Source organism: Molothrus ater, chromosome 8, assembly GCF_012460135.2.
Source record: "Molothrus ater isolate BHLD 08-10-18 breed brown headed cowbird chromosome 8, BPBGC_Mater_1.1, whole genome shotgun sequence".
Taxonomy (NCBI): domain Eukaryota; kingdom Metazoa; phylum Chordata; class Aves; order Passeriformes; family Icteridae; genus Molothrus; species Molothrus ater.
The window spans coordinates 839572-852787 of NC_050485.2; the positions used below are offsets into that span (position 1 = coordinate 839572).

At 44.5% G+C, this 13216-nt stretch overlaps 1 protein-coding gene across 1 annotated transcript in view; it reads right to left on the reverse strand.

Moving 5' to 3' along the window:
- CTNNA3 (catenin alpha 3) overlaps positions 1–13216 on the reverse strand; it is a 424386-nt gene that overhangs the window by 42784 nt on the left and 368386 nt on the right. Inside the window, 1 exon segment of the mRNA XM_036385424.1 lies at positions 9593–9774. Coding sequence (XP_036241317.1) covers positions 9593–9774 — 182 coding nt within the window.

A 13216-nucleotide genomic window follows, 5' to 3' on the forward strand; every position in this document is an offset into this window, starting at 1 on the left:
TGCCTGTCCCTCACTCCTTTCTCCGGATTGCCCACTTGCCTCCCCACTGAGATCAGAGTGCCAGGTGAGACAGCAGCACCCCTTCACTGCAGTCATCTCATGCTGGTAGCCACGAGCAGCCCCCTGAGGCATCACCAGCTCTGCAAAGCCTATTCAGCCTCAAAAGCAATTCCCACTGATCTGCTTCCTTTCTATTTCACTATCTGCAACTACCACTCATTTTTATGTACCCCCATTAGGCGCTATCTGTATTATCAAGTTCACAAACTCTGCAGTGACAACTCCAGACTTCTGTTTCACCAGCCAGGTCAACAGTGCAGTAACTGCCATGCATCCATTCTTAGATAATAAATTGTCAAGAGAAATGTATGTGTACATCATACTCTGAACATGACTGATCTCCTGTAAGCAAAACTTCCATTTGAATCAGCATTAAACTCACAGGGAAAAAAAAGTAACTAATATTTTATGTCAAATTTCTGGTTGTAATTAATTCACTGCTGTGCCTACCCTTCCAATGAAGGGGCTGATAACTGCAAAAGTTCCAGTCTTATTTCTTGGAAACCCTCCAAAGGTTTAAGCTTCTAACTTCTGCTAATTAATTCAGGAGGAACCTGAACATATGGTGTTATAGCCAAAAATATATAGCATATACAAAATATAGCAAATAAATCCCATAAAAATAGGCCTATATTTTAAAGAGTAAAAAGCTGGGAGAGGTGTTTTGCTTTTTTAATGACTGCTTCTTTATTTTCCTAGGAGGCATTGCTGGGTGCTCTCACCCAACAACAGCTTGAGCAAAATAAACATAAAAACAAGACTTGTGCAAGACACTGAAGATCAAAGGCAGGTTCCATGTCGTGCCTTTGGAGAATGCTACAAAACTGGCATTGTTACGAGTTCCCTGAACACTGTCCTGAGGACAGAATGCCAGCTCATCACCCATCACCACCTCATTCATACCCAAGTATCCCAGGGGATCCCGGCTTCCAGCCCTGCTGTGCCCGGTGCCACAGCTCCAGGGCACCGGTGACCCTCAGCACTGCCGCCCAGAGCCCTCAGCGCTGCTGCCGCCCAGAGCCCTCAGCGCTGCTGCCCAGAGCCCTCAGCGCTGCTGCTGCCCAGAGCCCTCAGCACTGCTGCTGCCCAGAGCCCTCAGCACTGCTGCCCAGAGCCCTCAGCGCTGCCACCCAGAGCCCTCAGCGCTGCTGCCCAGGCTCACTGGGCCCCTCACAAAGCCCAGAGCTCTCAGCGCTGCTGCTGCCCAGAGCCCTCAGCGCTGCTGCTGCCCAGAGCCCTCAGCACTGCTGCTGCCCAGAGCCCTCAGCACTGCTGCCCAGAGCCCTCAGCACTGCCGCCCAGAGCCCTCAGCGCTGCTGCCCAGAGCCCTCAGCGCCGCTGCTGCCCAGAGCCCTCAGCACTGCTGCCGCCCAGAGCCCTCAGCGCTGTGGCCCAGGTTCACTGGGCCCCTCACAAAGCCCAGAGCCCTCAGCGCTGCAGCCCAGGCTCACTGGGCCCCTCACAAAGCCCAGAGCCCTCAGCGCTGTGGCCCAGGTTCACTGGGCCCCTCACAAAGCCCAGAGCCCTCAGCGCTGCAGCCCAGGCTCACTGGGCCCCTCACAAAGCCCAGAGCCCTCAGCGCTGTGGCCCAGGTTCACTGGGCCCCTCACAAAGCCCAGAGCTCTCAGCGCTGCAGCCCAGGCTCACTGGGCCCCTCACAAAGCCCAGAGCTCTCAGTGCTGCAGCCCAGGCTCACTGGGCCCCTCACAAAGCCCAGAGCCCTCAGCACTGCAGCCCAGGCTCACTGGGCCCCTCACAAAGCCCAGAGCTCTCAGCACTGCAGCCCAGGCTCACTGGGCCCCTCGCACAGCCCAGAGCCCCAGTTAAGCTCTGCCCTGCAGCCCAGCCCAGCCCTGGCTCACAGCTACAGCTGCCCCAGCCTTGCCCTCTGCCTGGGGCTGACCCTGCCTCGCCAGCAGCTTCTCCCCCAGGCAGGCTCGGGGACATGCCCCAACCCAGCTCTGCGCACGTCAAGGGACCATGGAGCTGCTCCCTGCTCCGCCTGGCTGGGACTGGCAGTGATTCCCAGCAGCCTGGGCTGCTGCCACCCCGGTGCGATGCTCAGCGCCCGCCGTGTCTCCACCGCGACCGCCCCGGCCTCCTCCCTGAGGGAGCAGCCGGCTACGCCCTCACAGTCTCGGCACCTCTCTCCTGCTGCCCCGGGACAAGAAGGAAGGCGCTGAACGACGGCAGTGAAGTGCGGCTGCCAGATTTGCCCAAGCAGTGTGGCTGCCCTGCAGAACCCAGAGCTCCGAGGTTCCCGCTGCCCCTGCTGGGGGGCTGAGCCAGCTGTGCCCGCCGTGCGAAGTGCTGAGCGCCCCGGAACTGGCGCAGGGCACCCCCGGCTCGGGCCCGGTGCCGCTCACACGGGCACGGCTCGGACCTGCTCTGCTGGACCCAAAGGACATGTCCCACCACAGCCCTCCCAGCTCCCCGGAAATCTGCCCTGGAAGCTGTGCAATTACTGCCTGAACTCCTCTTTACACTCCTGATGCCTCCGCTGATAGGAGCTGATACTTGAGAGCTCTAAAATCCCTTTGTGCTCTGATTATAGCAGACCCTAAGGATGAAAGGCAGAAGATGGCTCTTTCCAGAACAAGACTTACAGCTTGTCACTAAAATAGGGTTGCATTTGCTGTAATGTACACTCTGAGTTGTAGTTGATTTGCTTCTGGTCCTGAACAGACTTCTGCCAGAGGCTACATAGATCTGTTTGTCTGCCTTATTTGTGATTTTGCTATATTTGAGTATGTCTCCATTTTATTAATTTGTTGACTATGCATATGAGGCGTGGACAATAGGTCCTCATGATCCTCTCTGCCAACCAACAAAAATCTCAATCTCTTCTCTTTTTTTGCCTCAACTTTTATGCTAAGGGTTGTAGTACTAGATACTCTGAAATAACTGTTACACTAATTGTAATATTGCTAAAAATGCAAGGAATTCACTAAAATCTTACACAGGACTACAGGAAAAATAAAAAACAAGCACCAGCTGTTCCCTCTGATTGTTCTGAGGATCTCCTGTGTTCAGGTAAATACCAGTCACATTTGGACACAGGGACAGGGAGGTTGTGTCAGTATTGCTTTGCCCTGTGCTTATCCACGCATGAGGTATGACACACATCAGCACAAACTAAGGACTTCTGCACAAACAGCACAACTAAGCCTTACTGTTTAAAATGGAGCACATTTTTGGACTTCAATTTATAAAATTCCTTTAGGATGTGGAGCATGTAATTGCTCTAATCAGAGGAATTAATCTTCACAGCTTCCATGACTACAAGGCATCCTACAGCAAGCAAGAAGTGATTCAGAAGTGGCTTCACACAGTCCAGCAGTAAGTCAACTAAGCACATCACACAAGTAAATCACCACCAGAATTTTTAAGCTGAAGAGTTTTACACAAGACTTTTAACCAGATGACTGGGAGAATTCTCTTTGTGTCTTGATTTCTACCTGTATACATGAAATTTAGGAGTCATTTCCCATTCCAGCTGCAAATGACTGTTTGTTTAAAATCAATTAAAACATTATCTTAAATTAACTTTCATGTCCATATGAAAAAAGTGCCATTCATAAAAAAGGTTCAATTTCTGAGCCCTGCTACTTTTATCACAATCTGGTTTTCTTGCAGGAAAGTAAGAATATTTTAAAAATGGTTTGCAAGCATTGGCAATATAAAAAGTTGAAATGTAGAAAGGTCAAATGTCAAGCAAAAATAATTTTTTGTCACCTTTCTTTCAAGAGACTGACTGCAACTGTTAAACTCAATAAAAAGACAGTGTTATGTTCATTTTCATTTCTGTTCCAAGGAAATGGAAGTTGCACTAATAAAGTACCTTTTTTAAAAACAGTTTTTAAACGAAAGAACAAACTGTGAATGCCTCACCCTTCCAAGGAAAGGGGCAATAGATAAACTGTGAAATAATTACACATGCTTGTCTTATAGAAAGATATCCATAATTATCTATATAATTATCTCACTGAGAGAGGGAAGAAATAATAACAGAACATCTTTCTGTCCTGACATTTGCTAAAGAGCTTTTATTTTCCCAGAAATTCCAAGAACAATTTCAGGGACTTCGGAGTCTCTCCTGCCTGTACCAGAGCATTCTGAATGTCATGTGCTGCCTGCAGTCAGCAGCAGCACTCAGAGATGAGAGAAATGTGTGTTTTGGCTCTGACAGCGCAGGCAGAGAACAGAAGAGCCTAAAACGGTTGTGGTTAAGGAACAACAGGTGACACAAAAAGAACAGAAGACTGCAAAAACAAAGCTGATGCAGGCCTGTGTATGTACATGTCCTCTTCTACTGTTGAGGCTGACAGGCAGCTCCAGTTTATCCTTTCCCTTTAGTATTTCTACTCCAGTTATGAGTAGTAGCAAAACCTGTTTCCTGACTGCAGCTGTACATGAGTCAGCTGTACTTTGCCACAGATATGCTGCAGTGGAAAGGAAGAAATGTTGTGCTCATTATTTTGGCCATTAGCTGCTCACTGTATTGGTTTACAAGTATTCACCATGCTTTGTTAACCTGCAAAGAGCAGCCATGTGAAGGGTGTGCCTCTGCTCCAACACCCTCTGCAGCTGCACACTGCCACCACCAGAACCTGTGGCACTGAGGGAATTCTAATGTTTAATCCCTAGCAGAAGGATCTAAATCAGACTGTGCATTCATGAGCTACTGTGTTTGTTTAATAATACTAATATTGATGGTAATTGTGTCTACAACAGGAAAAATTAATCCACTTAGCTTGCAGGCAAACTGGATATATATAAATACTTGGAGTAACACTGTCACAGAGCCAAACTGTTAAATTATTTTTATTTCTTTGAATTTTTCTCTTTTGCTTCTAAGACTTCTATCCACCAGGTGATTTTCCCTTTGGAATAAGGGTTGTATAAAATAAGTAATATATTTGGATTTTATAATTTTTTTTAGAAATGTAACTATTGAAGGATGAATATTTAGCACTAACTATTAGAACTATATTGAGTAACAACTGCCAAATCAGATTAAATACTTGCTGATGTACATATTTAAGAATCAGCTGAAATGATTTCTACTATAAAAATGGCAGAAGCATCTACAAAAGTATCATATGAAATATCACATTCTATGCAAGTATTATTAATAAAGACACAGTAGTAGTGTAAAGGAAATTCAGACTCAGTTTTTGGGATGGACAGGAAGACACAGATACTGGATCTGCCTTCAAAATCCTGACTTATTTGTGTAAATATTAGAAGCTCTGTGACATTCAGGGAGAAGGAGCAGTATCAGCTGATTGTGCTACACGGTTTAACCTGACACCCTCAAGAATCCATCACAAAGCTGAGAGCTCCTGTTTATTTGAGAGCAACACCTGCCCGAGGCCATTGCACACAGCCCTGGCAGGACAGTCAGGATCCTGAGCACTGCAAACCCTTTCACCGCCCCGGCACCACTGCACTAATGCAGTTCTGCTGCTCGTTTTAACAGCAGGATGTACCTGCTTAGCCTGCCCTGCTGGAACAAGGGAATCCTGCTGGCTCTGTCTGACAAGGCATGGGGATAATCACATGCAAGCATGCACACACAACTGAACTGCCCTCACCCAGGAAACAAGCTGACCTTACAGAACACCTTCATGTAAGTAACACAAGCAGAAGCTGCTCTTAACACAGAACCCAAAGGAGAGGTTCACGTTCTTTGCCCAAAGCCACTGTCTCCAAAACAACTGTCCTTTCTGATAACTCAGCTGGAAAGCACCTCTGTTAGCAAACATCTACAACCTTCAATCTTTAAGTGATTTTTGATGAAATCATTTAAAGTGGAAGTTGTTTGTTCTCATCCTAAGGCTTATGATGCAAACACCGAGCAGCTATGGACTCTCAAAAGCATCCCAGATGCTTAATGAAACAGTGCTGAGCAGTGAATGTCCAGAGAAGAGCAGGAAGGGAAGGGAAAAGGGCAATTCCTATGTGTATCTCAGGCTGAACTGTGACTGCAATGACACTTGGTTCAGGGGGTTACTAACAAAGGTACCATTGCCTTTTGTGGCACTGACAGACCAGGTTGGTGACGGGAATAAGACTGAGCAGGAGAGCTGGGATATGGGACTTCACGTGGGTGAGAGGAGCTGGGTGGAGCTGATACAAATCTGAGGGCTAGGAGGGTCAGAAAAAGGCAAGGAAGGCAGCAGATTTCAGGATGCAATGAAAAAGCTCCACAGAATTTCAAAAGCATCTGGCTGCTGGATGGGAGATCACAGGAGGATCACAGGTAATTCTGAAGTGGGAAGGGGCACCAGGAAAAGTAAATCAAATAGTGAGTTATGGTGAGGAACTTGACTAGGAATAGAACTCTTTTCTGTCCTCTGTCATCTGTGTGTCTCATGGCCTCTTTGAATGCAGTAACTACAGAACTGCCATCTCAATTTGCTTTCCCAAGCAAAGACTAGAAGCCCAGATGAATTAAGGCTGTGAATTAAGACTGTGGCTATTACCAGGTGAGGAGCCCTGCCCACAAAGGCAGCTGCACTTGGTGGTAACCAGGAGTACTACAGAGAGAAAAGTTTAGGCAAGCTGCAATCCTTGAAGTACTAGAGAATTACATTTAGTCTTACTACAAGGATAACAGGGGACAGCTTTTGGAGGATGACTTTGCTAGATCTACTTTTTTCTTGTCTTGTTAATTTGTGTTGCTATTTTCACTATATTTCTCATATTAACTCCAATATTGATGCCATTTTAGAAACAAATGTCAAGTAGCAAGAACAAATATGAGATACTTTCTGAACAGTTTGCTAAGAGCTGCACTCTTTTGTTTAAAGAAAGTGTTCATATGGCCCCATTTGGAATCGAACAATCTACAGAATGGGTAAGGGTAAAAGCCCAGTGATTCTCATTTAGTCTTTACACCACAGAAAAGTGACAGGGATTGTTCCAGAGCCTTCAAAAGGCACTGTGAATCCTGAATCCATGGGCTGCATGCTGTCAGGGCAGGCTGTGGAACATCCCAGCCAGGCCAGTTACCAGCACTGGGGTCTCTGTGGTGCATCTACAGAATCACCTCTGACACAGCAGCCAGCTCTGCCTGGTGTCCCAATCTTACCTGAGCCTGGTTGGAACGTTCCTATCATCAAAGTGCTGTGAAAATCCTGCAGAAACATCCTGCAGTTCTCTGTTTGAAGGAACTTTCCCCTGGTGCACAGGGCTCAAACAGCAAAACTATTCTCAAAGCTTGATACCAGAGCTCCCTTTATGCTTACACCACTGACCCTTCCTTGCTCCTTTCTCAACAGGACTTACAAGTTCCAGTGTTGTGATCCAAAGCACTGCTTGAATTAGATACACATTCCCTTATATGAGCAAAAGGGACTTAGGTATGCTTATTGGCAAATATCTTTTTAATCGTAGGTCTGCTTTGGCAATGGAAAACAAGGATCCTGCTCCATTTAAACATAAAGCCTAGGGAAAAACGGAACAAACCAAATGCAACCCTGGGATTTTCGTGTACATTTTTAGCCAATCAGGAGAGAAATTAGAGTATTTCCACTAAAATATTATGAAAACTGTTACAGCAGGTCAGGCCATTTCTTGCTATTTACTTATACAGAAGACAGAGCAAAAAACCCAAAACTTTGAAATCCACTCACTGAGATTAAATAACAATGAATGCAAGGTAATACCATATGAAGAACAGCAGCAATCAGCTTATGTAACAAGTGACTCAAATACACAAATTTACTATTTGTTTGAGTAGCTTCTGATGTAACAAATACAAAATGTCAGGATCTTTTATTTCTTCCATGTTCAAGAACTTGGGAGTTACAGAGTGGTGAGCTCAGATCCTAAGGTGAGCTGGTGCTTGCTGTGCCTTCTGCAATATTCATGCCCTGGGTGTCCAGAGAAGGGCAAAAGAGCTGGGGAAGGTTCTGGAGCAGCTCAGGGAGCTGGGGGGGCTCAGCCTGGGGAAAAGGAGGCTCAGGGGGAATTTTCTGGCTCTGCACAACTCCCTGACAGGAGGGTACAGCCAGGGGGGATAGGGCTCTGCTCCCAGGGGACAAGTGACAGAATGAGGAATGGCTTCAAGTTGCACCAAGGGGAGGTTTGTGTTAGATATCAAGGAAAATTTCTCCACTGAAAAGGTAGTCCAGCAGTGAAAGAGGCTGTCCAGGGAAGTGGTGGAAGCAACATCCTTGGAAGAGTTCAAAAACCTATGGATGTGGCACTTTGGGACATGGTTTAGCAAATGAACGTGGTGGTGCTGGGTAAATGGATGGACTCAATGACCTTAAGGATCTTTTCCAACCTAAACAATTCTACCACCTGTTCCCAGATTTCCACAGAGCAGGAAATGAAGAGCCAGCTGTGCTTCTCAGCACATACAACTGCTACCTTTGATAAGCAACAATAAGAGGAAGAGCCACAAGAGTTCACCTATTACTCAGACAGATACAAATCTTCCTTTTGCCAGACTTCATCTGGCATCATTAAAGAAGAAACAGAACTTCTTACTGAAGGAGATATTTAAAACAAATTTTATAATGGATTGCAGACTTCTCCATGCAGGTCTTTACCCCCCTCTCACTTGCAGTGGATTTGAAAGTGCCAGTCTGATAAAATGCAACAGCTGCCTTCCCCAGAAAGAGCCTGCAGCAGAGCCCAGCTCTGTCCCAGCTGGTTCAGCTCGATGCAACCCTGTTCACTGACACCCACCAAGACACAAAGAGAATGTTCTTTGTCTCTTGCATTAAAGGACTGATTTCAGGAGGCAATAAGTGTCCTGCAAGAGTGGCTGTGTGTAACAGCTTCACTTGTCAGCAACTATTTTACTGCTAGCTAGACCGGGGGGGGGAAAGGAAATACAGACACCACCACGAGTATCTTCCTTTGTTATCATCATTTTGATGAGATTTACACATCATTTAATTCAGAGCACGGCAGAAAAAGCTCCTGCACTTAAACTTGTTTCCTGTTGTAAGGCCATCATCAAACACACAATGGCAGCAGAAAGAAATACCAGCTTTGAGAGCTATCTGCTCGGGTACTCTTCATTTTTTAAACTACATCTAGCAGCACAAGAGTTCTCATGAAAGCAACAGCAATAATGGGATCTAAAATATGTATGAGTCTGAATGTGTACTGTCACACATGGGCTCTGTACAGCGTGTTTCATGCTTGACAGCATGCTCTGATACAAGTAGACAGAACAACAGATGAGAAATCTACAGCTTAAAATCAAGATTATTTTGTTACTTTTTCCCTTTCACTGAGAGCAGAAATAAAAGTGCTAAAACATGTGCAAAAACCCTACCAACAAATTAATAAGAGAGGACAAAGGCAAAAAATTAGAGATAAGCATAGTTTAAAACATCAAATTCCCCAACACTTCAGTGCTCCTACCTGATGTATTGCATTAGCTGAGCCACTCAACTTTGCAGAGATGCTGGGAGCTGACATTAAACTCTGTATTTGCTGCTCTAACAGTGTGACAATGGCCTCCAGCATTTCTAAATATCCAAGAACCTTTTTTTAATGTAATTACCTTGTGAAGTCAGTCATCTCCATCATAATCACACACATCCTCTTGGCGAGAACAATTATGTCATTGCTGGTATCATCCCAGATTTCAATCTCTGCATCAAGCTTACTCTTGACTTTTTTGAAGTCAGCCACTTGCTCAGCTATCTTTTCCTTTTCAGCTTCTGGCAATTGAGTCATCTTGGCCTAAAACAGAATAATTTGATTTGTAAAACATCTATGTCAGAGTATTTTATTTTTTAAACAAAACCACTGCACATTAATAAATACACAGTTTAAACACACTATGGCCTGAGCCAACTGCTTGAGTTTGAGCACTTCTAAATTTCAGAATTTGTATGTTGTCACTGGGTGGGGCCAAATAAATAACCTCAGTGTAATAGGGGAAGTGATGTTCCTGAAATCATTCATTTTAACATAGCAAGAGAGAGATTATTAAATTCTTCCAAACAGCCTTTATGAAATATGACTGAAAAATTTTCCTGTTTCCTATGGCTAAGGAGCAGTTTTAAGTATGATACATGTAAAAATTACAAAATGCAGTATTTATTCAGGTACAAAATAGTCAATGAAAAGGGTTAATTGTCCTGAAACACTCAGGTATGCTTCTTCTCTCTTCTGAGAAGGTTCTATATTATCATTCTAGGAACTGAAAAATATTTAATTGTTCAAATATGCATCTTCTGTCTTTGCAGAAGACAAACAGGAGACAGAAATCAGGATGTGCACAAGATTACCGAAAGCCCCTAAAAATGTGGCACGGTCAGAGAAATGTCTTTGCTTAATGCTCTCCATGAGCAAGATGAACAGCCTGCTGCAGTCACGGGTCAGACACCCCTCCTGTGTCAGAGCCAGGCCAGGGAGCAGCCAGGGGCTGGGATGTTACATGGCCACATGAAGGTCCTGGTCCTCCATCATCCCTCCTAGCCCAGAGAGAGGAGCCACACGGGTCCTGATGGCTCTGCTGCCATGCTGCTTATCTCACACCTTCCCTTCAGGCTGCCAGGAACCCACACCTACACACAGCAATTATTAACACACTGTCATTACGCTATAATTACACAATAAATATTTTGTGACTTATTCTTGTTTAGAAAACATTGTCTACCACCAGTAAAATGGAAAGTTAAGGCAATGGATGAATTGCTTCTAATTAATAAAATGGGCAATCAGTTCCATACATAATGTGTATGTTTTCCAAGCCATGTGTTTTCAGAGATTTTATTTATGCTAGAAGCACTGTCACAGGGTTAGCTTTCTCACTTAGACAAATTACTGAAAATTACAGGTTTCCCAGCATGTAATTGCAGTCACACACAGAATCACAGAATGGTTAAGGGTGGAAGGAACCATCTGACAATGGTCAGAATTACCCTACAGTCACTGAACTAGAAAGCACAACTATTTGGAGGCCATTTGTCCCATGTTGTTAAAAAACCCCAAAATGCCCTACAGAGGGAAGAGAACTTTTATGATCTCATAAATGTTTGCTGATGGGTGGATGTCTGTGGTATTTCCTAGCCCCCAGCTTCAACACTGTTTTGAGTTCAAGATCACAGGCCTGGATCTCAAAACCACAAGAAAGATGGCATTTTAATGAGGGAATTGTGACATACAGTATCCTGCTGTCTGCCAACAATAATGAGCTTCAGGTGGAAGAGACATTATCTACTGGAACAAAGGGCAAAGGAAATTATAATTCTGACCTTGTCTTGTCTCTCCTTTCCCTCATACTGGTTTAAAATCATGACCAATAAGCAAGTGTATACAGAGCCTTTTAAGCATAGATTTAACTCTGTATGAAAATACACAACACAACAGTAATCGTGAAATAAAGATCTAAAAAGAATGACTATTATATGAGTGCAGGTTTATTCTGTCAAGCAAGAGAAAATTATTTTTTTACTACTTCTAAGACAAAATGTTATTATTACAGTAGCAGGTAACAGATTTAGGACTAGGTCAGAGGAGAAGTTATATCTGTGATATTTATTTCCTTCTATTATTAAAAAAAAGTAAGGACTTTTTCTTAAATTTCCCTGACTTTTCTGAAGGCTGTTTCTCCCTGGTAGCTGGAGTCTCCAACACTGGAGTTTGCATCATTTGAGTTGTCCCATTTGCAACCTGACTGACCCTGTGAGACTGGTGTTTCCTTTCATTACCTTTCCATGCTTCAGTCAGTTCTGGTGTTTCCTTTCATTACCTTTCCGTGTTTCAGTCAGTTCTGGTGTTTCCTTTCATTACCTTTCCGTGTTTCAGTCAGTTCTGGTGTTTCCTTTCATTACCTTTCCATGCTTCAGTCAGTTCTGGTGTTTCCTTTCATTACCTTTCCATGCTTCAGTCGGTTCTGGTGTTTCCTTTCATTACCTTTCCATGCTTCAGTCAGTTCTGGTGTTTCCTTTCATTACCTTTCCATGCTTCAGTCGGTTCTGGTGTTTCCTTTCATTACCTTTCCATGCTTCAGTCAGTTCTGGTGTTTCCTTTCATTACCTTTCCGTGTTTCAGTCAGTTCTGGTGTTTCCTTTCATTACCTTTCCGTGTTTCAGTCGGTTCTGGTGTTTCCTTTCATTACCTTTCCATGCTTCAGTCAGTTCTGGTGTTTCCTTTCATTACCTTTCCATGCTTCAGTCAGTTGTGGTGTTTCCTTTCATTACCTTTCCATGTTTCAGTCGGTTCTCCATCAATGAACTGAACTTTTAAGGCCATGTAAGGACACATGGGGGGGTAACAATGTGGTGATGATTTTGATTCTTCTCTCCCTGGTACACTGCTGGCCAATGACATCCCAACCCTAAGAACTGGCCTTTTGCTACCTTTGTCTCGGGCTGCTCTCCAAGGATTTGACTCTCACATAAACTTTGATTATGCTCTTAAAATCTTAGACTGACATATGTTTTTTCTTTCCTGACCCCTAAAACCATGTGACAGGCCAGATACACACCAGCACCATTCTTACCACTTACAGGGACCAGGAAGGAAGGAAAGGCAACAGCCCAATACATTCAAGCACAATCAAAGAATCTCCCTTGAAAATTATTTAACACTTCCAGCTTTGTGGGCTGCAAAATGTCATGTAACTATAGAGAAGAAAAGAGGAAAACACTGTTTTTCTGCACTTTTGTAGGCTGCAAGGAAACAAACCCCAGCTTCCCAAATGAGCACATGGAAAACTTCTCAGAGCTTTTACATGCAAGAACACAAAATAACCTGCTCTCCATATACTGTAATTATAAGAAAATGTCAGAGATCCAGAAGAACAGATTTGTGTCCCTACTTTGTCTTGGGAGCTGAGGTTTTCATTCCACCAGAGCCTCAGCAGCCAGAAGAAGCCCTCTGGTCTGTTCCTGCTCTCCTGCTGCAGTCAGCTGAACATTTGGTGAAAAAGAACAGGACCCCTGTAGATCACTTGAAATACAGCAATATATTTCAATCATGCTGTTTCACAAAGCTCCAATCATGGCTTTTAACTGGCTTTTTCTTGAACAAACTTTGTAGACCACTGTCATACACCACACATGTGAGCTGAGCCCTGAGCTGGTGAGTGGCATCCCTGCTGTGGCATGAGGGGACCTCTGAGGTCCATTCCAGGCTAAACCATTCCTGAGTCTGATTCTGTTTGAGTGCCAGT